The sequence below is a fragment of the Zophobas morio genome, unplaced genomic scaffold (assembly GCF_036711695.1).
Source record: "Zophobas morio isolate AGI-343-1 ecotype UQ-CSIRO unplaced genomic scaffold, CSIRO_AGI_Zmor_V1 ptg000175l, whole genome shotgun sequence".
In the NCBI taxonomy this organism is placed as follows: Eukaryota; Metazoa; Arthropoda; class Insecta; order Coleoptera; family Tenebrionidae; genus Zophobas; species Zophobas morio.
Window position 1 is genome coordinate 75,586 of NW_026972279.1, and position 21,650 is coordinate 97,235.

Here is a 21,650-nt window from a genome sequence, read left to right on the forward strand (position 1 = left end):
AGTATCTACTTATACTATAATAAAATTTAGTAAAGTATTGTTTGGCTCAAGGGGTTTTCCAAAGTTAACTTTATTATTTTTAGTGCGCTCTCTTTCTTATATAAGTTGTGTAGTATGTATTAACCTTTAATAATCTTCCCCCCCCCCCCCCCCGGCACATTGAAAGTTTAATAGTGCGTAGTGTAAACATTGAGGAGTAAAGTTTACATGCGTCGCTGGTAGGGCGTTACCATGGAAGACTGCGAGGATGCTTACTCTCCTCGCCTTATCGACAATCACTTATTATGCTTGGTAATTGCCGGAGACTTTATTGAAAGGGCGTTTTTTTGGGAGACTCATTTATACTTGGCCGCTTAAAAGCTCTGTCAAGTCAGTGATCTCGTTCTGAGGGCGAGGGTCTGCTAAAAAAAAAGAAATAATTAGGCTTTTGTCTAGATAGGAGAGGTTATTAGTAGCGTGTCTCGCTGGCTGGGTTTAATCTCCACAACTATCTCTAAACACTTGAGAATGGGTTTTAAATAAGTATAAACTTAAAGTTTATGATTTGTTATAGACTCAAGGCTCTCTTTTCTAAACTTTTACTAATAGTTTACTTGCAAGGACTTTGAGGAAATAAACAAGCTTTATGTTTTCTTAGATCACTTAAAATTCTATGAATACTAATTATAAAGCTTTTTATCAAGTAAATAGCCCTAATGCATTAAAAACATTAGAAATAATTTGAGTGTCTGGTTTCAAGTAGCAAAATGGTAACTCAGCCAAGGATACATATTGCTGAGGCACTTTTTATAAATAACTTGTGAAGGTGCTTTCAAGACTAATCTTTTGATTATGTGAAAAATACTTAATATTGGCAAAGAGCGAGGTAGGGGAACGTAAAAATACAATTTTATTATTTATTCTAAAGTATTTTTTTTTTTCTCTACGACTTTGTGCTAAGGTTACGCTCAGCTTTACAGAACCCTTATTAAGTGAAGTTCTGTTATTTAAAAGTACTGTTAATAATAAAACATCCATACCTTTTGGTTTTCCTTTTTTTTAAGTAATACTTAAATACCCCTTTACAGTTTCTTATAAAACTTGCGCCTTTGTACACTGGGTGTAGGCCGATGCTCATGGCAGTCTTGGAATAGGATTAGATAGTGATAATTCTCTGCCTTTTTGCGTTCCGCCTATAGTGCATATTACTTCCAAAAAATACCTAGACGAAAGGCATTAAGAGCTCCTTGGCCCTCTCAAAAAATTTATTAAACGACGGAGGAATTCCTGTATAGAGGGCGTCAAAAATCAGCACTTCTGGAAATATTAATGAGAATGGGAGAATTAGGAGAGATGCAAAGTCAATCCAGTTCATATATTTCTGTTTAATTTTATCTCGGTTAGAGACAATCATCTTTGGAAAGTTTTCTTTACTTTCTACCATTACGTTAAATGTAACAACATCAAATAAAGAGCTTTTTTTAGGAACCTCTTTATCAAATAAAAAGTCTTTATCAATTTCCTTCTCTGATAAGTGCTCCAAGAGTTTCGTGACATCCTCACTCTCAGTAAATGAAAAGTGTGCAAGTAAATTATTCCTTTTAGTTTCATTTCTACATTGTTTTATGAACCATAAGAACATTAGTTGAGTGTTTGTAAATTCATGGATAGGTGATGAATTACCGTTAAGGTACAGTAGAGTATGCCCATCGGTTTTATTTACTATGTAAAAAATGTCAAAGGAATAGACATCGGTTTTAATATTGGATACCCAGTTTAAAACGAATAGATTTATAAAAGGAAAGGGCCCTAAAATCTGAGCCAATAAAGTGAACGGTAATGGTCGATAAAGGCCAATAAATTTAATTTCTACGCTCTCCTCTCTTTCAGTAACAGCATTTATTGCAAGGGTTGCTCCTTTTTCGCTTAATGAATGTTCTTCATACTGCAGTAAAACACTTTTAATAAATACTAAACGTAGATGTTTAGAGAAGTTATAATAATTATCATCCCAATAATTGTTTAAATAGTTTTTATACTCCGTCTCAAGATCAATACTCCCTGCTATATTTCTAATAATCTCTGGGCTGATGGACCAATGTGTTTTGGGAGTAAAGTCATACTTGAGGTTGCTCTTATATATAGCGGTCTCAACACTGTACTTTTCGTTTAAATTAGCAGAAAAGGGGTACTTCTGACAGGGAGTATTTATGCATCTAGCTTGACTATTTAAAACAAAATAGGAAGGGCCACTGGTATGGTTTGCACCATTACATAAAACTATAGACTGTAATTCCTCATATCTGTAAGCAATTTACTATTTTTTGTACAAAACTTCGGTATGAATTTTTTTTTGTTTGCATATATTACTGTGATGTATATTGCTTCAGCGGTCTCAATACCATTTAATCTTAACTTGAGTGTTCTCAAAAAGAAATTTCTCTATTCCAAAGGAAGACTTATATACTTCAAAGAAAAACCCTAAAAAATGTTATACCAATGTTAAGATTATAGCGTTTTATAGGTATAAAAGGGGCGAAAGTAACAGCAAACAGAGTAATAGAAATTCAGAAAAGCAAACTAAAACTAAAAATAAGATAAGCAAAAAATATTAAAAGAGAAATTACATTATAATGAAACTATAAGAACCAAAATGGAAACAACTGAGAGTTAAGCAAAACAGTAAAGAGCAAAAGTTACACACCTCAAAAAGAATATAGAATTTAGGGGCTTGCTATAAATCCATCCAAGCAACTGAAAGTGCTCGTGCCTGCCAAATTAGGTACGAGGTATTCCACCGAAAAAAGCAATGGAGGTTTTCATATAATTTTGATGATTTTAATATAATTAAAAAAACTGATAATACTCATGTTTGATTAAATTACAGTTATTTGTATTTACAAAATTTTTTACCAAAAATGCCACCAGATACGATAGATAAGTAAAGTCTAGATAATTGTAAACCATGGTTGCTAGCTACAATTTATATACAACTTGAAAAAAAGTTAAGTCCATACCCATCATATTAAGCGTAAGTTGAGGCTAAACTGCCTATAAAATTGATGGTTTCCGCAGTTTGGCCTTTTTAAATATTCAAGGTATTTCTTTAATAATATTTTTTGGTGTTTAGAAAAACCATCTTTGGTGTTTTTAGCATATTAATGTAAGGCATTCAAACTTTAAGATTTTAAAGAGATTTACTAAATAAAATAATTAATAATCCATTGGCAATTAGACTTTTTGTAATAAAGTTATGCGTTGTGATAGGAACAAATATAATTTTTTATACGGTACAGTGTAAAGTGAGCTAAAGTTAAAAACTGGGGAATAAAATGAAGTTCGGTATAATGTCTCTTGTGCGCTACATTGACTAATGTTATATTTGTTTGTACTAGAACTTTCATAACTAGCAGGTAATATAATCAACTTAAAACATCTCTTAGGGAATATAATATGGTATACATAAATTTTGCTTAAGTTTTAATGTTCCAGTTTAATGTGCTAATTTTTTTTTTTTAATATTATTGTAATAAGAAAATTTTAAATTAGGCTCTCTCTTCCTATTATATAATCCAATTCTTTGACCCCTACTAGTTATATAAGTTGTTCCCTTTCTTAATTACTTTCCTATTCCGCTGTTATTTAACTTTCTTTAAGAAGTTATCAATATAAAAAGGGTTTCCATAGTTTAGAATTTATGAACTCTGTAGATGAAAATTTTCAGATCAAATTAACAACCAAAAACAACAATGTCTACATTGGTGTTAACTAAGCTATAATTCTACAGGAGAGTGTCATATATATAATAGAAAAAGAAAGTTATTTGCATTAAAAGTTTAGAAATAAATGTGGGGCCGCGAATGGATTGCCGATTCCGATGGTCGTTGCTAGTAGGATGTCGCAGAATAACTACCCCCAAGGGGGTAACGCTTGATACAATTACTTTTATATACTTGCTTAGTAAGCTTACGAAACTCCAAGCTATCCCTAAACGACCGAAAGGAGGATTTTTAAAAACTAACTTTTATTAAAAACATTTTGAACGCAGTAAACAGAAAAATTTATCTTGCTCTCTGGTTGATAATTTGCCGACACTCATTAATATACCTATAAATATAAAGCTGACAGCTATGTACTATAAGGAAATCTACTACGAAAAATTAACATTTTAAAACTTTCAATGGATTGTTGATTAGCTGTTATTAAATTTACAAGCTCCTCTTTGTTATTTTGTAATATTTTTAGTTTATACAGCACTTCTTCTCTCAAATTTTCCAAACCAGCAGTTAATTTTCTAGTTATTTAGGGTATAATATTAAACTGCAATTGGTATAAATGGTTTCATGCCGATATACACTTCCCTAGATCCTAAAAAAAAAGCCATTCGTTCTTGAGTGAGCGCAGGCTTAACCTCCGCCCCTAGATTTTTAAATTTGTAGTCAAAAACTCACGTTTAGGTATCATGTGACAGACTAGTCTCAAGCGTCCCTCACGGCCATCTTAGTAACATACTAGAGTAAATAGCACATTCTATAACAGTACTCATGCGATTTTATGATATAAAATTAGATAATGGATAATGTGCACTCTTTATACTGAAATAACCTAGAAATAATATGTGGCTTAGTTAAAGTCTAATAGCGTAAAACTAAGAGCTTTCAAACCTTTTGAAGAGGTGTTTATGATTTTCCCCTGGAGCCTGTGTCTATTTTTGTAGAACAAAAAAGCGTCTCTCAAATTATTGGCAGCCTCCATCTGTTTTTCTGAAACCTCTTCCCTTCGAAGAAAAATTGTAACACCGCAAATAACATTGCTAATATGTAGTGAAAGGTACCTGTAAGCAATTAACTCATTTTGCGACTCTTCAAGTTTTTGTACTAGGTCGCTCCATTTCTCCTCTAGTTGGTGCTTTTTGTTAATTGCTCTAAAAAATATACCTTTTCATTATTTATTGTAAAAGTTCCCCCAAAAAAAATTTTAATACCAACAAACAATTATTTTTATAATCGTTATATGCAAGTATAAATGTACTAAAAACTAATTCCTTTTAATGTTGAGTCCTACGGCGTTGGTCTTTCCTGAGATTCTACTCAAGTTTTCTTGAATAAAAAATAATTATAAAATAAACCAGGCATTATCTGTTAAAAAGTTTGCAGTGGTAAATTTAAATTACCTCTTTCTCTTTGTAGTACCATTTCTTGTTCAATTAAACTTTTTTCTTCTGTTTTTTAAAATTAACTTTTTTATTAGTTAGTTGATGGTATTAATTTTTTATTTCTTGGTAAGTTTATAGTAAAAATAGTCTTAATTTTCATACAAAAGGTTAAAAAGTTTTAAGTAGCATGATATATTTATGGAACACCAAATTTTACTTTTTTTGTACAGTAATGTGTATAATAAGAAAGATCTTGCCCTTGGTGAGCAGATCCTTGGCCTTTGGTAACTCTTCGGATTCCACGTATTTTAAAAGGGTTATAGCATCTGCTACGTCTTGATGCGAATAAATAGTTAGGAGTAATTTACTCGTAATATTCTCTACACTTCTAATAAATGCTATGCTTAATATAATAGGAGTCTAAGAATTTATCTACCCTTTCTTAAGGAGTATATAATGTTTTGCCAGTTTGTTATATTTCCTCCGTTTTCTGTCATTTTTTACCTTTGTTTGGGGTTCAGCAAAATAATTAATAATTATTAAAACTAATTGTGATTTTAAATTGGTGTCTCTTCAATCAACTAACAAATCTATATAACATTTAGTATTGTTCTTTTCTGTTCTGTTCTTTTATTATTAGGTTATATACGAATAAAATTTGGCGGGAAAAGATTGGAGCTGCCACCAACATAGTTTTTAAAATTGTAACCATGAATGAGTAAATAATGCATTTTTTCTTTTAAACAATTCATATTTTCAGCTAACAAAGTTGCAAACAGTTGTCAAACTCTCTTTTATTTGAATAGTAAACATAACAAAGACAAGCTTCCATAATATTATGGGACACCGCTAATAATTTAATTTTGGCCAACATAAGAACTTCCTAAAAATTTATTCTTGTTAAACCTTCCCCCCCACTTTTATTCCCCCCTTTTTTGGGTGCAAAATTGACTTTAAAGATATCTTTCCTCATTTATAGTAGTTAGGCCTAAAAACGTTTTTGGTTTTAATTATTTACAAACAATTGTGTTGCGCATAAATACATATATGAAATATATGTGGAAGGAAGCAAAAAACTTAGTAGTTTCCCATTTTTATGTACCACCAATGTCTTCCTATCTGGTTAGTGTTTTTAAAAGCAAATGAAATAATTGACCAAATGCTCGTACCTCGTTAAGTTATTTAAAAAGTTATAATTAGAGTTCCAACTTATTGTATCTTTATACACCTCAAATTATTCATAATACAATGTTAAATCTTTAGGAAGGTTTAATTTATATACTAAAAATATCATAGTTTGACCTAACCGACTGACGGTATGCAGACTCTATAAACCGACTAATGTCGTTTACTAAGAACAAGAAACAGGAGAGCAGCAACTGGAAAGCAAAAGCTTACGACTTTATTGTAAAATTAGGGTTTATATACATATACATGGAAATAATCTTACTAGATTATTACCTCCAAAAAAACCGCTCCTATGTTAGATTGCGTTGATTACCCGAAGCAAAATAAACAAACAAAGATACCGAGATGTAAACCGCTTGATTTATTTTAACATTATATATAAATGACTTTCGAAGTGTTAACAACTTCGAATACTCGAGCACTCAATTAGGCGTATAAATTCACAGAAAACCACATTCTAGTCTGGAATTTAAATTTTCCTAGCCCAAGGCTGGTAAATGCGCTCGTCACCAACAAGTGATTAGTGTGCCTGACTATCTCTCATAAAGGGCAATGGTTTGCATTAAATCACAGCATACTTTGGGTCGGCTGCTGGTGAGTCTCTATTTATAAAAACTACCACACTTCATTTCTCAGTTTCCTCACCGTTTTTATTAACAAAAGGTTAAAAAAATTATTTCCATGTTTGTAAAACTAATGTATTTTATACCATTATTATTTATTTGTTTTATTTAATTAAAAAAACTGGGATCAATTTATTTGAGTTATCGTTTTTATATGTAATGTGAGGGTTACTCATGCGAGGTTGTGCCTATTATGAGCGAATTGACCAAATTTTAGGTATTGTTTTCACTCGCTATTAGTTTTAAAGTGTTAAAATTGTCAAATAAATTTAATTTTAGTCCTTCAACTATTCTATATCATATATATATTTACAATAAACTAGCTCTCGGGAACTATCCGCCTGTGAAATAATTTAAAAATTAATTTCTGGTTCTGTTTTTTATTAGTTAAATTATTGGTTACTGATTGGTTTATCAACTAATCATTTTCTCCTGCGGTTTTAATTGAGGTCTCTAATTGTAATTTTTTATTTCTAAAATATTTATGGTTGTTTTTTGCTTATGTCTATTACATTCATGACCGTCTTATATTATATGAACTAATAAGTAATTATATGAATCTATTTTTTGGTGTAAGAAATAGTTGTAGTTTTCTCGACTAGTTGACGTAATTATTTGATTTAAAAACATATTTTGTGTAGTGCATTGTGTTTTGTTGTTAGTTATTTCTATTTAGAGAGCTTCATTTCGCGCAAAGTACGACGCTTTGTTCATTGCTCACAGCAACTTGTTTTGATTCAATGGTGTGTGAACGCTATTGCCGTAGAGACAGAATTTAAGCAGCAGACGCGTATGTCATTTTTGGCTAAAGGCAAAGCACATGCAACCGTCGTTTGATGGGCTACGAATGCTCGCTCTAACTGCATAATAAAGGTTAAAGAGCCTCAGTCGTTGACTTGACCTTAGCCAGAAAGTAACCACTTGCGGCAACCACGAGAATTTGATGTCGACGACGACTTTCGCTTGTGAGAACCCCGGGGTCTTAACGCCATCAAAAGGTTAAGGTGATGTGTATCTTCGTTACTATAAGAGCATTACTCTTAGCGTTGCAGATGCTGGCACAGCGGGGCGTGCGACTTATAGGACGAGTAAACCGTTGTATCATCGGCGTATAGGGCAATCCGTATGGAGAGCTGCCCAGCATGAACACGCCTCGCACATAGATTGCAAACAGTAAGGGCGAGATAAAGAGTTCCGTATGGCCCCTGATGTTAGAGAACGCAGCGGTGACAGTGCAGCGCCCATGCACCCGCTGAAGACTTTATCTTTTAAATATATATGACTTCGCACATTGTAAAAGTCACGAGGGGCGAAGTTTCGTGCTTGTACAGCAAACCTTCATACCAATCTCAGTAAAAAGCCTTAATAAATTAGGAAGATAGCGCCTTTTACCTTCTTAAAGTAAAAGGCTCGGATAGTCTATTTGCTTAGGAGGAAAAGCATTGGGTCCCGTAGAGTGTCCTTGCTGAAACCGAACTTGTGCTCCGGCAAGGCCTCACGGACGCCCCTCGACGGCGCAGAAAAGCGGGTTCGTCCCCCTTTGACGACCGCTGACGGGAGATGGGTCGATCCCAGACAATAACCTTAGTTTATTGTGTATATAATTTTTAACCATTGCGCAGCCCTAATATTTAGTAGATATTTATATGTTGCTGCAACAACTGAGAATTTTCAACTGATATAGTAGGCTTAACGTGTCCATAAAATATTATAAACGATTAGATAACATTATAAAACTGCAATTATTGTTTATTACCTTAATCCGTTAGAAAGCACAGCACACCTCCATGTAATTAATTACAACTTAAAGTATCAAAAAAAAAGGTGGTGTGCATGCAAACTCTATTTAGTATGGTAGACTGTCTCTCCACAGTTCTTCTCACAAATGTGGTGATGAAACTTAATAACCAAAAAAGCGGTAGTGTATAAACTTTATTAAATGCGACAGCGGTCCACTTGCTTACCCTGGGGACCAAAACCAAATTGTCCTGCTCCCTTATTTTAGGGTTTGGAACAGGCAAGATACACTTTAATAGGGTGTATGGCAGGGGCACTTGTGCACCAGCCCTTAAACGAGAGGGAATACACCTTAAGCGCTAAAATAATACTGGGCGCACTGTGCTAGTAAAAAGAAGAGTTGAAGTCTGTGTTAAGATTTACCGCCACTTCAAAAGCGAAACCTCAAGCTGTTGGTGATTAATCCGTTATAAAGGTACATTAATTCGACAATTCTCGTTAACCCTCTAACGAGTATGTTGTTTAAAACCCTATGAATCACTGAACTTTGGTAGCTTGAATGTACAAGAGTTTTTCATGATCCCCTTGAACTTGACTCCAAGAGAGCTAAGAAATTGAAAAGTCAATTTTTTTTTAGAGCTAAGAAACTTTATGAACTTGCCTACTTTCAAGAGTTAAACCTCTGCGTGCGATTAATTCGTCATAAGGGTACACAGGTTTTTCAGATACCACGGTAAGAAAAACAGCTTTCTTTTATCCATTTACAAAAGAGGATAGTCTTCATCACTTAGAGTGCTCAGAAGTTTATCTTATGTCCGCTTAAAATATATGCTTGCAACGTAGTGACCTTACTAAATGGGTTAAGGTTAGGGCATTCCGCTCCATTATAAACACAACGAAAACCATTCACGCCTAAGATCGATATAACTGTACAGTTTTTTATTGTACCAGCAATATACCACAATGACGATATACATATGGTGTAATATTTAAGTCATAAATGAGCAACTTCTTTTCGACTAAAGAGCATGAAGTAATTATTATAGCAATCGTAAGCTTATAAATAGCTAATAACAACATATATATAATATTACATTATCTCATTTTTTTAATTAATAAAGTGTAACTATATTAGTTAACTTAAGACTTTAACATTACCTTAAATTAATCATGAGACATAGTCCACAGAGATGCTTTTGTTTATTTGATTTTGTTTCAAAACGATGGAGGTAAACAAAACTATATAAATAGTAGCACTTTCCTGTACCTTCTCCATATAAACATAACAAAAATAAGGATTAAGTTATATAAAAGAAGCCATTCCCTTGGTCATAGTTAAACCGTTTACTTTTTACAATAATATCAAATATATGTTTTAACTACACATGATAAAACTTTTAAAACTTAAAAACTTGAAAGTTTTCGAGGTCACGTTAAATTTTGCCCCTTAACAACGAATAGCTATTAACAGCTATTGAGCTATTAGTCAGGCCAACACTGAACCGTTACAGGTGATTAAAGTAATAGCTTACTTTGCAACAATGGCTATAAAGATGTCATCTTCACCTAAAGGTACAGTTAATTTTAAATTTCCTTTCAACGACCGTCTAAATTTATTTTTTAAGTGGAAGGTCCGGAGGGAAAAGCTTCTAATTCTATAAAAAATTTTGTACAAAATTTGGGAGGGACTACACCTATTAAAAGTGTACTTATAGCTAATAATGGTATAGCTGCTGTAAAGTGCATTAGGTAACAGTGCAACAGTAACAATTCTTATGTTGAATTTGTGTGATATTGTCTTTAAATATAAATTTATAAGGTCCATCCGAAAATGGTGTTATGAAGTTTTCGGAGATGAACGTGCCGTTAAATTTGTAGTGATGGCCACGCCTGAAGATATTGAAGTCAACTCAGAATATATAAAAATGGCGGATAGTTACGTGCGCGTTCCTGGGGCTTCGAACTGTAACAACTACGCTAATGTTAAAATAATCTTAGACATAGCTCAAAAGAGTAAAGTTCAGGTTTCTACCTAAAATAAAAGTTTTATCTTTTTTAAGCGTCAATTGTAAAAGAATAAATGTGTTTTACATGAAACACTATTAAATTTTAAAGGCTGTGTGGGCTGGTTGGGGCCATGCTTCTGAAAATCCCAAGCTACCGGAGTTGCTTAAAGGTCACGGCATTATATTTATTGGCCCTCCAGCCAGTGCTATGGCCTCTTTGGGTATTTTCTGTCATTTTATATTTTTACTATCAATGTTTTGCATAAATATACCTTTTTCGTAGTAATTAGATTATAATATTAAGTCAATAAAGGCGTTTAGTAATAATTTAGGCCTTATTATGACAGATTAGTTCAAGTCATGTTTGAATATGTTTAATTATCTAGTTAAAAAATATTAGTTTTTCTAAAAAATTTGTAGCTTCAAATATTTTTCTGCATCTTTTCTGTGATTAGGCGATAAAATTGCGTCAACCATAGTTGCACAGTCCGCCGGCGTGCCTACTCTCCCATGGAGGTCGAAATTTATTTGTTTTATTCTATATATATTGATCAAATTATCTAGCGGGTCTGGCGTGACTATCCCACTGAACACAAACTCTTCCAGCGTCGAGCAACCGTTTACAATCCCCGAAGAAGTTTACATGCGCGGAGCGGTCTCCAGCGTGACCGAGGGGCTTGCGTCTGCGAGAAGAATCGGCTTTCCAGTGATGATCAAAGTTGCGTGGTGGTGACTTTGTGGTGGCCCTGTCCCTTCTGAGCTCCTCTTGCAGGCCTCTGAGGGCGGCGGTGGCAAAGGGATCCGCTTAGTAGCCAACGAGGACGACTTCAAGTCCCTCTTCGAACAAGTTCAGCGTATGTGCCAATTTTCCAAGTTTTATTATTATTATTATTAAATTGTCTATGCAGTGGAGGTGCCTGGCTCTCCGCTTTTTGTGATGCAGCTCGCCAAGCGGAGCCGACATCTGGAGGTGCAGCTTCTTGCGGATCACTACGGAAGCGCCATCGCTCTTTTTGGGCGCGACTGCTCCGGTGGGTTCTCTTATTATTACGTTGTATGAGAATCGAGACGACTCTTCGCAGTCCAACGACGCCACCAGAAGATCATCGAGGAGGCACCTGCCACCGCCGCGCCCAGAGAAATTTTCCATCAAATGGTAGACTCATCTCTTTTTTTTTGACTCTCTGCCGCCGTGACGCCTTTTCTGGTCCTGCAGGAGAAGGCGGCTGTACGGCTGGCGACTCTTGTAGGCTACGTGAGCGCAGGGACGGTGGAGTATTTGTTCGACGAGGTGACGAGCAACTTCTACTTTCTGGAGCTGAATCCACGACTGCAAGTGGAGCATCCCTGCACGGAAATGGTCTCCGACGTCAACCTTCCTGCCGCGCAGCTGCAGATCGCCATGGGAATTCCACTCCACCGCATGAAGGACGTCCGCCTCCTCTACAACGAGCATCCTTGCGGGGTAGGCCCCATCGACTTCGACGATATTTCACGACGGAAACTGCCTCATGGTCACGTGATTGCCACTCGAATCACTGCAGAGAATCCAGATGAGGGCTTCAAGCCCTCAAAGTTGTCTGTTTTTTGCTTCATGTTTCGTTGTGATCACGTTCTTGCTCTGTAGCGGGTCGATGGCCGAACTGAATTTCCGCTCCTCCACGAACGTGTGGGGCTATTTCTCAGTAACCGCGTCAGGCGGACTGCACGAGTATGCGGACTCTCAGTTCGGGCACGTGTTTGCTTGGGGAGAGGATCGCGAACGAGCCAGGCAGTACTCATCTTATTTCTTCCAATCCGACCGACTGCTTATTGGCATCAACGGAAGAAATCTCGTCGTGGCGCTCAAGGAAATCTCGATTCGGGGCGATTTTCGAACGATCGTGGAATATCTAATCAAAGTTCATACGTAGTTAAATTTTAATGAAGCGCTCGTCTTGCTCACGTGCGAGTTTTTGGAAGCTTCTCGAAACAGACGATTTCATAAACAACCAAATCGATACCGGCTGGCTCGACGAGCTGATCCGAAAAAAAATCAAAGCCGACAAACCGGATAAAATGACGGCTGTTGTATGCACGGCGGTGCACATGGCCTCCCTCCGTCTCAAGGCCCGCGTGGAGTCTTTTTCACGGTAAGGAACTCGTGTCTATCGTTGTTTGTTGATTCTACCCTCTTTCCCTTAGTTCGCTAGAAAAAGGACAAATTGGAGACTATAATTTGCTCTCGACGACAATTCAGGAGGAGATTATCTACGAATCAGAAAGGTTTAAGTTTCAGGTTTCGGCAATGGGCCCAACCGTGTATATTGTTGCACTGGCTGGTACGGAGTCCTCTCTAGTCGCGTGGTCGTGCTTCTGCCCTTCTCTTTCCTCGAATAGGAAGGGATGAATACTTGGAACTCGAGCTTCAAAGGCTAAACGACGGAGGTTGCCTTGCTGCTTCTCAGTTATTGGCTGACTCAAGCTCGCCTACCGCCAGGCTCGCTTATTCTCTTGAATAACCAGAGCCACATACTCTACATGAACGATGAAGTGGACAAATACCGCATAGTTTTAGGTCCCCCTCTTAAATACTACCCAACATTTATGCGTTCACCATATTTCTAGATGGCAAAACCGCGCTTTTTCTAAAGGACAATGATCCGTCTGTGGTCCGGGTTAACTCCCAGGGGAAACTGATGCGCTATCTCGTTCCAGACGTTATTATTGCTTTTGATCAAATACTAGTTGGTGAGCTCGGCCCTATACGTGCGCTGGTGTAGCGCGGGCCAATAGAATGGGACGTTCTATGAATCCTTTCATTATATTTAGGGAAGTCGCGTGAAAGCGGGCCAGTCATTCGCCGAGTTTGAAGTCATGAAGATGATTATACCGCTGATCTCTGAGGAGTCCGGCATCCTGCGCTACTCTCTTCCAGCGGGTCGGGCTAATTATTTGGAAGGCCAGAATATCCTTTGCTGATTGGCTGCTGTGCCCGATAGGATCGATTCTTAAGAACGGGGACATTGTGGCAAAGTTGCTACTAGACGATCCAGCCAGTAAAAAGACCGTTACCACTTATTCCGGCCGTCTGCCAGGCTACACTTCTTCCTTAGAGGGCTCCAAAGTATTCCTCTATTCAGTATTTTTGTTTTCATTGTAATTCATTGACGTTGAAGATTCATGAAATCAAAAACAACCGTTATACGGCGTTACGCTATGTCATGGACGGATATTCATGCCCGGAGCCGTTATTTTCAAAATATATTTTCGGTGATTCTCACATATTATTGGCTAATATTGTTTATTAAACTTATGGACAGCTTGTAATCTTTTTCTTTGCCTCTATAAAGAAACCTTCCATGAACTTGTGAAAGCTTTGAACGATCCTGCATTACCGCTTTTGGAAATACAAGAGGCCCTCTCGTCTCTGGACGGGCGCGTCCCCGCCAATGTGGAAGTCACCATCAACGCCGTTCTGGCGGATTACGCCAACAGTATCGGCAGTGTGTTCGCCACTTTTCCAACGCAGGCTGTTGCTAGTGCCCTCGATCGGCACGCCTCAACCCTCAGAAAGGGCGAAGACGACCAATTTTTTGCCACCTTCACGCCGCTCATTCAGGTTATCTGAAGAATGATTGGTCTGCTTCTGGAGGTGATTGATTTTTACTGGGCAGCATATCCTCAAATATAGAAACGGTATTGAAGGCCACTGCAAGACCACGTTGTTGGAATTGGTGGAGCAATATTTCTGCATTGAAAGACTTTTCTGTCAAGTAAGAGGGGTGTGGCGGATGGCTGGCCCGTGCACATGTTGCTGCTGTGTCCTTATGCTTTTGTTAATAAACAGGAAACGTTTGAAGATGGTCTTATTAAATTGCGAAAGCATGAACGAAGCGAAGTAGACAAACTCGTTAAAATTGCGCAGAGTCACTGGAATGTGGCCAACAAAAACGTGATCGTCCTGAAAATATTGGACTATTTATGTGGAAGCGACGGTATTGGATTGATAACCGGCGCCCTGTTGCTGCACCCATTGCGTCGGTTCTTTATAGGCGCTTTCTTGTTGGAGGAAGATCGAAATTTACTGAAACAGTTGGCGTCGCTAACTCAAAAGGAGAACAGGTTATTACCACTATTGTTCGTGTTATTATCATGAATATTTTTGTGTCGCCAGTCTTGTGGCGGCCAAAGCTAGGAAGATCCTCATCCAGTCGACCATGCCTTCCTTCCAGCGGCGTTATCTCGATATGAAACTTTACTTACAGGCAGCCGTGGAGAGCACGGGCCAATCTAGCTTGAAAGCCATGCAGCTGTTCTCTTTTGTCACCGGTGACTCCGTTTCATAGGCTCACTCTTTACTGGCTGTGATCAGATTGGTCAATCAATCCGGCGCCGTAATGGACACCCTGACTGCTTTTTTCGGGCACGAGGACTCCGCCATCCGACTGGCAGCCCTCGAAGTCTACGTCCGCCGGGCCTATCGGGCTTATTCCTTGCAGGCTCTCCAGAACATTGTGATCAATGGCTGCAAGTACAGTACTGATCGTCACGTGAGTTGCTCGTATTATTAATGAGCTTCCCAAAGTTTAGTGCAATGGAACTTTTTTTTCCCGCCCAACCACCCCGAGCTGTCCCTCGGCACCATCGACTCGCTTAACGGTTTCACTAATTTTTCTTCTTTCCTGATTGGTTATGATAATATCAACTACTTAGAGGAAGTTCTTTCTGAGTCAATCGGGGGTGCTAGACAACAATGCTGTGAGAAAACCACGCGGGAGTACGGCTTCATGGTTGCCTTTGAGCAACTCGAGCAGGCTAGTGAGCACATGCCTGGTTTCTTTTTTAATGACCGAGTCGAGCGAGTTACCAATATTCTTTTTTGTGCTTTTTTCCAGTTATTTTAGAGCATCTCATGGGCTACAGTAATAGTGAGGAGTCTTTTTTCTGTCCCCAACGAAATCTCCTCTACGTCACCTTGACAGCTATTCCTCGGGGCATGCCTCTCTACTTTATGATCCGCCTTTTTCACGTGTCCAATTGTTTGCACAGCAAAGGACATGGAGGACCCAGAGCTACTGGCCCTCCTCACTCCATTCGTTCAGCTCTTCATAGAGACTTTTGCTCAGAAAAGCGTCCGGCGTATCACTTTTATCGTTGTCTGCCAGAAAATGTTCCCGAAAATATTCTCTTTCCGAGCCCACTTGCACTACTGCGAGGTATTAACACCCCCTCGCGTTGCCGCCACGCCCGGTGTTTGTTTTACACGTGATTGGCTCGCTCGAGGATGCCATTTATAGGCACATCGAGCCGGCATTGGCGTTTGAGCTTGAACTGTACCGAATGCGAAACTACACCAATCACTATGTGCCCACCAGCAACAAAAACATCCACTTATATTTCTCCGAGTCCAAGGAAGGTCCACATTTTTGCCAATAAAATCACTTTTGAAGACTTTCTTTCTTGAAGGTTCCGGTCTGCCCTCTGCCCACGACAGGCGCTTCTTTATACGGAGTATTATAAGGCACGCTGACTTGATCTCCAAGGAAGCCTCATTGGAGTACTTTTTGAGTGAAGGTTGGGCTCTTTATCTGTGCCCGCTTTGAGTTGTCACTAAAATAGCCAATGGCGTGCAGGCGAAAGGCAGGTGGTGGAGTCTTTGAATGAACTGGAAGTTGTTTTTGAGGATCCGCGATACTACAAAACGGACTGCAATCATTTGTTCCTTAACTTTGTGCCAGGCAAGAGTCTCCACTTCATGGCATTTCAAGTTTTTTACTGTCGACCAGTTATTTCATTGGACCTTGACCCGCTGCTCGAAGTTTTGAAGCAACTTATCCTCCGTCACGGCCGTCGCTTCTGGAAAAATCGGTGGAAAGACTCTTCTATTGGTGGATGGGGTGCTTGGGAAACTTTCATTGGTCGTTGTTAGTGTTCTCCAAGCGGAAATAAAACTCGTGGCGAGGCTCCATAGCGACGAGATAGCCACTGTCCTCCGCCTAGTCGTGAATAACGAATCGGGTTACGACCTCCGCTTCTATGTATACGCGGAGAGGTCTGATGATGGCGCTGGCCGCACCAAGTTTTATTCGCTGAACCGCAGAAATGTAGGGCCGTGGGAAGGTCTCTGCTTTCCTCTCCTGCCGCCTGCAAGTTTCCATCTCACCCCTTTTGCCGCGTTCAGGGAAGGACGTGTCTTCTCCGTACGTCACTAAAACGCAGCTGCAGCGGAACCGCTTTATAGCACAAAGCAACAACACCACTTACATTAGAGACTTTCCCGAGGTTTTTCAACAGCCCACTTGTTTTTTTTGCCGTCCTCACGCACCTGCATCCGCCCTTCTAGCTATTTATGCAGGCCGTCCGCCTCCAATGGCAGAGATCCCGACCCGCGTGTGCCATGCCGGCCTCCTTCTGCGAGTTTACCGAGTATACTCTCGATGACGTTAATAGCCTCGTCGAGACTGGCAGGTGCGCTGGTGACTCACCTTGTCTTAGTTGCTCTTCAATGAAAACACTTCTCAGCCTACCCGAGCCGCCGCTAATCGGTATGGTCGCCTACAAACTGACCTTTCGCACTCCAGAATATCCGGATGGCCGCGAGGTGATGCTTGTTGGCAATGACATCACGCACCGCATTGGCTCGTTTGGCCCCAGGGAAGACCTTTTGTTTTTGAAGGTTCCCTTTGTCTATTGGTGCAGGCATTGTTCTCACGCGCAGACTCTGCAAAGGCCTCCGAACTTTCCAGAAAACTCGGCATTCCCCGCATTTACATCTCTGTTAACTCAGGTGCTCGAATCGGATTAGCCCGAGAAGTTCTGGAGCAATTCAGAGTTTGTTGGGTGGACGAGAAGCAGCCGTCTAAGGGTTACTGCTTGGCCAATTCGCGAAGCGCAGGCGGCAAAGGCTTCTTTATAACAGGCTTCAACTATCTTTATGTCACTCCCGCGGCCTACGAATCACTCAAGGGCAGCAACTCCATTCTTGCGGAAAAGCTCCTGGAGAATGGCGAGGAGCGCTACGTGATCACTGATGTCATTGGTTACTTATATTTCTGGATATGAGCGCCATTGGCTATTAGCTGCACTCTCGCCGCTGTAGGCAAGGAGGACGGTCTTGGTGTGGAAAACCTCCACTACTCTGCACTTACTGCCGGCGAGACATCGAGAGCCTACGACGAAGTTTTTACGCTCTCCATCGTTTCCTGCCGGTCTGTCGGGATTGGCGCCTATCTTGTCCGACTTGGCCAGGTCTGTCAGCTTTTATCTTCTCTCCCGTTCGCTTAAGCGCGTGGCCAGAGAGTCATACAGGTGGAGGGCTCCAGCATTATTCTCACCGGCTCGGAAGCGCTAAACAAGATGTTGGGGTCCAGAGTCTACTTATCTAATACGCAGCTTGGCGGCACTAAAATTATGTATCCCAACGGCGTCACTCACATCGTCGTTCCTGACGACTTTGCCGCCGTTACGAAGACTGTGGATTGGTAGGCACATATAGTTGCATCCTCCAGCGCGCATCACAGTTCTCTCGTTCATTACTGCAGGCTGTCGTATATTCCAGACAGAAGAAACGCACCGCTGCCAATGGCATTGCCCCCTACGGACCCGTACTACCGTCCTGTTGGTTTCTGTACAGAAGCGTTCCTGTGGATACCATTCACCGATGCCCGCATCTGCCTTGCTCTAGATCGATTTTACGCCCACCAAGGCCCCGTATGACCCTCGGCACATGATTGCTGGAGTTGTCCATCCGGTAACCGGCAGGCTGTCTATACTTCCGTCCGTCCCGTCAATACCGCCATAGTATAATCCCGACGAGTTTGTACACGGCATGTTCGACAAGGGTTCTTGGATGGAAACGCTGGGTGGATGGGCGTGTACGGTGGTCACTGGCAGAGCGCGATTGGGCGGCATACCCGTAGGAGTCATTGCCGTCGAGACAAGAAGTGTGGAAGTAATGTATCCGGCAGACCCAGCCAGTCCCGAGTCGGAGGCTAAGTGCGTCCGTTTATATGTCGACCTCTCCATTGTTGTGACTCGCCATATGGGTCTGTAGAGTTGTGGTACAACCGGGACAGGTGTGGTTTCCGGACTCCTCTTTCAAGACGGCGCAGACTATTCGCGACGTTAATAATGAACAGCTTCCTTTGATTATACTCGCTAATTGGAGGTCTCCTTTCTTGCCTCCCCACCAATAAAGGGCTTTTAAGTGTAAGTAAGGGGCTTTTCTGGTGGAATGCGCGATATGCACAATGAAATACTGAAGTACGGCGCACAGATTGTAGATAGCCTCAAGGACTTTCGGCAGCCAGTGTTGGTGTACATCCCGCCCGCCGGCGAGCTTCGGGGAGGGGCTTGGGTGGTCGTAGATCCGGCCATCAACCCGGACATGGTGGAGATGTACGCTGCTGAGGGCGCACGAGGTCGTCGCATAATAAGAGAGGTTTTGCTCTGTTTATTTAAGGGCATTTTATTTAGGCGGTATTCTCGAGCCCGAAGGCACCGTGGAAATAAAGTTCCGCCGCGCGGAGCAGCGAAGGGTTTTTAATGATTTATTACTCTTTTTGAACGTTCCCAACACGCCGTTAATAGAAAATGATGCAGCTCGATTCGGTTTACAAGGAATTATTCCTTAAAAAAGAGTCTCTGGAAAAGTCTCCGGGAGGGCCGGGTTGGTTTTGTAAGCACTCACTGGCTCAGTATATGTGACTCAATTGCTTCAGAGAACGAACTGGAGAAGTGCAAGAGCGAGTTGACTGCAAGAGAGCAGGAGATTGGCCCTATATACCACCAGGTAGCCAACTTTGAACCAATCCCATGCTTTGCGCGAGCCTTTCGTGCTATTCTTGTAAAGGTGGCGACCCACTTTGCGGATCTGCACGACACCACTTCTAGGATGAGAGAGAAAGGGTATGCTGGCGTCTCTACCGACGGCATGGTAGCTTACTACTGGTCGCAGAGTTATCTCGAGAATTCTGGAGTGGAAGACTTCAAGAGAGTATTTATACTGGAGACTGAGACGTAGAATCCACGAGCTCGAGGTCTACAGAAGACTAAAGAATGTACATGAGCACACGCTGCCTCCGCTCTCATGCGCGACCTTGTTGACACTACTCGACAAGGCGAATGGCACGCTAGCACATGGGCACGTGATATCTATGCTAAGGCGTTGGCTGGTAGAAACTACAGGAGATGCTGGAGCGGACCTCTGGAACAGCAACAAATTGGTTTTTGCACGACTCCTACCTCCCTTTGGCATTGCTTACTAGCGGCTGTCAGGTCGTCCATTGGTTCAGTGACTTTAAAGATGTGATTGATAGAAACATAACGGAAGTACAAAGGAGCCTCCAGTGCGCTCTTATTTCTCCTTTGCTTATTCTGGCGGGTTAGCTGATTGACTGCAGAGAGGGGCTGATAGAGTCCATGTGCCTGGAAGACAAGCAACTTGCCTGCCAGACGATCATTTCTCTACTCAAGCACGTGACTCCCTACCAAGCCGAGCAGATTTCCTCGGTTCTTAGTCGCTTACGGGCGGCATGAAGCCTTCGAAGTGGATCAATATTTACTATAATACGTGTGTATACGTTGGGTTAACTTTAATAGTATCAATTAATAAAAAGCGGAGGTTCTTTATGAGCAATTCCGCGCTTCCTCCTCGTTGACCTCTACGTCGTTTTGAGGGTCGTCTAACACGTGGGTGATGTAGTTCTCAATGCAGTCGGTGGGGAGTTTCTGGCCGATAACTTCCCGCAATTCAAGGTAGGCTTCCTTGAGTTCTCTCTTCCCCTGCCCGCGCGGGGAGGGGGATGCAAGTGTAAGTGACTTAGTCTGGCTGGCGGGACACTAACCAGTACCTCGGCAGAGAGCGGATGCCTGCTCTCGCATGTGCACAACCGCTTTAAATAGGTCTGCAGCTGGCCTGATGTCAGCAAATGGTGCTGGGCGCATAGTAGGCCCACGGTTTGCAAGTGCACGTCCTCGTCGACAGCCGCCTTGGGAATCAAGAGTTGGTCCAGCAGGCAAACGCGCATGGTGTTCATGATGTCGCTCTGTGCTCATAACTTTCAAAAAAACAATGAGCGAGCAGCCACGCACTGACGCATACCACTTCGCCTACTTTAAGGATGAGTGTGCTAAGAACCTCAAAGTCCAGCGGCAAGTCAGCCCTGACCAGCCACGAGGTTAGCCTGGCCAGCTCCACGCTCTTACCGTTTCCCACCAAGTCGAGCATGTGGAGGCCCAGCAGCTGGCGTGCCCGGTAATATTAGTAGACCAGCATGGGAACTAGCAAATACCTTCTGAGCGAACTCCTCGTTCCGAAGGAGCTCCGTTACTTTCTCCTCGGACTCGATATCTTCCTGCAACCGCCGTAATATAAAAAAGTGACGCTCCCGAGCAATAAGAGGACCAATTGGAAATCAGTATTGCCCGCTTCGAGTTGTCTCTCCCTTAATTCGACATCGGTTATTAGAAGCATAAGAAATGGCAGAAATTCGCTGGTGATTTCTCCTGGAATTTCGAGCACCTCTTGTAGAATAGTCCAAGTATTATTTAGATAAACAAAATTAATCTTAAGGAAAAAAAAAAAAGAAAACCAGTGAGTTCTTCCTTAATAATATTAAAAGTTTGAAGACCAAAGCACACAAGAGAACCTAAAAAAGAAACTTTTGTGTTTTCCTATAAAAAAAAGAAAGCAGTGAAACGCGTGAAGCTACTCCAGCTTTAAGTGGATTTAAAATTATATAAACAATGCCTTTGGAAGTTGACGGTTGGCCGCGCACTCAAGCAAGAGTTTATAGATGTTACGATAAAAAGAGTTGGAAGTGAAGGGATCTAAAAAGAGCATCCCCGCATCGCTGAAAATAATCCAAAAGAAAAGTGGGATTCTCTTTGTAACAAATATACCTCAAGACAAGAGACTTGCTACGCTGAGGTATACTCTCAAGATTCCCATAGAAAGTCTGCTTTTTTGGAAGTTATAAA

At 40.7% G+C, this 21,650-nt stretch overlaps 2 protein-coding genes across 3 annotated transcripts; one reads left to right on the forward strand and one right to left on the reverse strand.

Moving 5' to 3' along the window:
• The first annotated feature begins 10,191 nt into the window (after positions 1-10,191).
• LOC135145701 (acetyl-CoA carboxylase 2-like) lies at positions 10,192-20,289 on the forward strand. 2 transcript variants are annotated; one of them, XM_064077833.1, is made up of 55 exons: positions 10,192-10,254; positions 10,308-10,431; positions 10,502-10,706; positions 10,798-10,909; positions 11,144-11,204; positions 11,253-11,406; positions 11,461-11,542; positions 11,597-11,719; positions 11,771-11,844; positions 11,905-12,263; positions 12,316-12,462; positions 12,517-12,589; positions 12,651-12,820; positions 12,873-13,009; positions 13,068-13,115; positions 13,168-13,245; positions 13,296-13,387; positions 13,500-13,608; positions 13,670-13,794; positions 13,847-13,940; positions 14,021-14,289; positions 14,345-14,443; positions 14,518-14,665; positions 14,723-14,792; positions 14,845-14,982; positions 15,043-15,201; positions 15,256-15,329; positions 15,384-15,503; positions 15,566-15,664; positions 15,720-15,886; positions 15,954-16,086; positions 16,137-16,244; positions 16,304-16,408; positions 16,457-16,538; positions 16,600-16,790; positions 16,852-16,952; positions 17,014-17,138; positions 17,193-17,346; positions 17,400-17,535; positions 17,590-17,709; positions 17,770-17,918; positions 17,967-18,151; positions 18,212-18,287; positions 18,355-18,420; positions 18,472-18,665; positions 18,724-18,837; positions 18,888-19,090; positions 19,146-19,207; positions 19,260-19,338; positions 19,391-19,461; positions 19,522-19,577; positions 19,627-19,729; positions 19,790-19,894; positions 19,947-20,017; positions 20,072-20,289. In XM_064077833.1, the coding sequence occupies exons 1-55, from the start codon at positions 10,224-10,226 to the stop codon at positions 20,205-20,207; spliced, it is 6,666 nt and encodes a 2,221-aa protein (XP_063933903.1). In that variant the 5' UTR covers positions 10,192-10,223; the 3' UTR covers positions 20,208-20,289. The 2 variants fall into 2 exon arrangements, with proteins under 2 accessions (XP_063933903.1, XP_063933904.1); XM_064077834.1 differs by lacking the exons at positions 18,724-18,837; positions 18,888-19,090; positions 19,146-19,207; ... (5 more) ...; positions 19,947-20,017; positions 20,072-20,289 and having other exon boundaries at positions 18,212-18,291; positions 18,472-18,563.
• On the reverse strand, positions 20,217-21,340 carry LOC135145702 (uncharacterized). Its single transcript, XM_064077835.1, has 6 exons — positions 21,263-21,340; positions 21,076-21,194; positions 20,963-21,025; positions 20,773-20,913; positions 20,522-20,716; positions 20,217-20,453 (listed from the first exon to the last, which is right to left on the reverse strand). The coding sequence occupies exons 2-6, from the start codon at positions 21,142-21,144 to the stop codon at positions 20,298-20,300; spliced, it is 624 nt and encodes a 207-aa protein (XP_063933905.1). The 5' UTR covers positions 21,145-21,194; positions 21,263-21,340; the 3' UTR covers positions 20,217-20,297.
• Between the last annotated feature and the right edge of the window lie 310 nt (positions 21,341-21,650).

What these genes read in the sequence shown, in the direction of transcription:
- LOC135145701 (XM_064077833.1), top strand. Translation starts at nt 10,224, where the DNA reads ATGGCTATAAAGATGTCATCTTCACCTAAAG. An exon ending in ATTATACTCGCTAATTGGAG is followed by an intron (nt 18,838 to 18,887) that starts GTCTCCTTTCTT and finishes AGTGTAAGTAAG; the next exon opens with GGGCTTTTCTGGTGGAATGC. An exon ending in GCCGCGCGGAGCAGCGAAGG is followed by an intron (nt 19,208 to 19,259) that starts GTTTTTAATGAT and finishes CGCCGTTAATAG; the next exon opens with AAAATGATGCAGCTCGATTC.
- LOC135145702 (XM_064077835.1), bottom strand. Translation starts at nt 21,144, where the DNA reads ATGCTTCTAATAACCGATGTCGAATTAAGGGAGAGACAACTCGAAGCG. An exon ending in TCCTTAAAGTAGGCGAAGTG is followed by an intron (nt 20,717 to 20,772) that starts GTATGCGTCAGT and finishes TTATGAGCACAG; the next exon opens with AGCGACATCATGAACACCAT. An exon ending in GGCATCCGCTCTCTGCCGAG is followed by an intron (nt 20,454 to 20,521) that starts GTACTGGTTAGT and finishes CCGCGCGGGCAG; the next exon opens with GGGAAGAGAGAACTCAAGGA.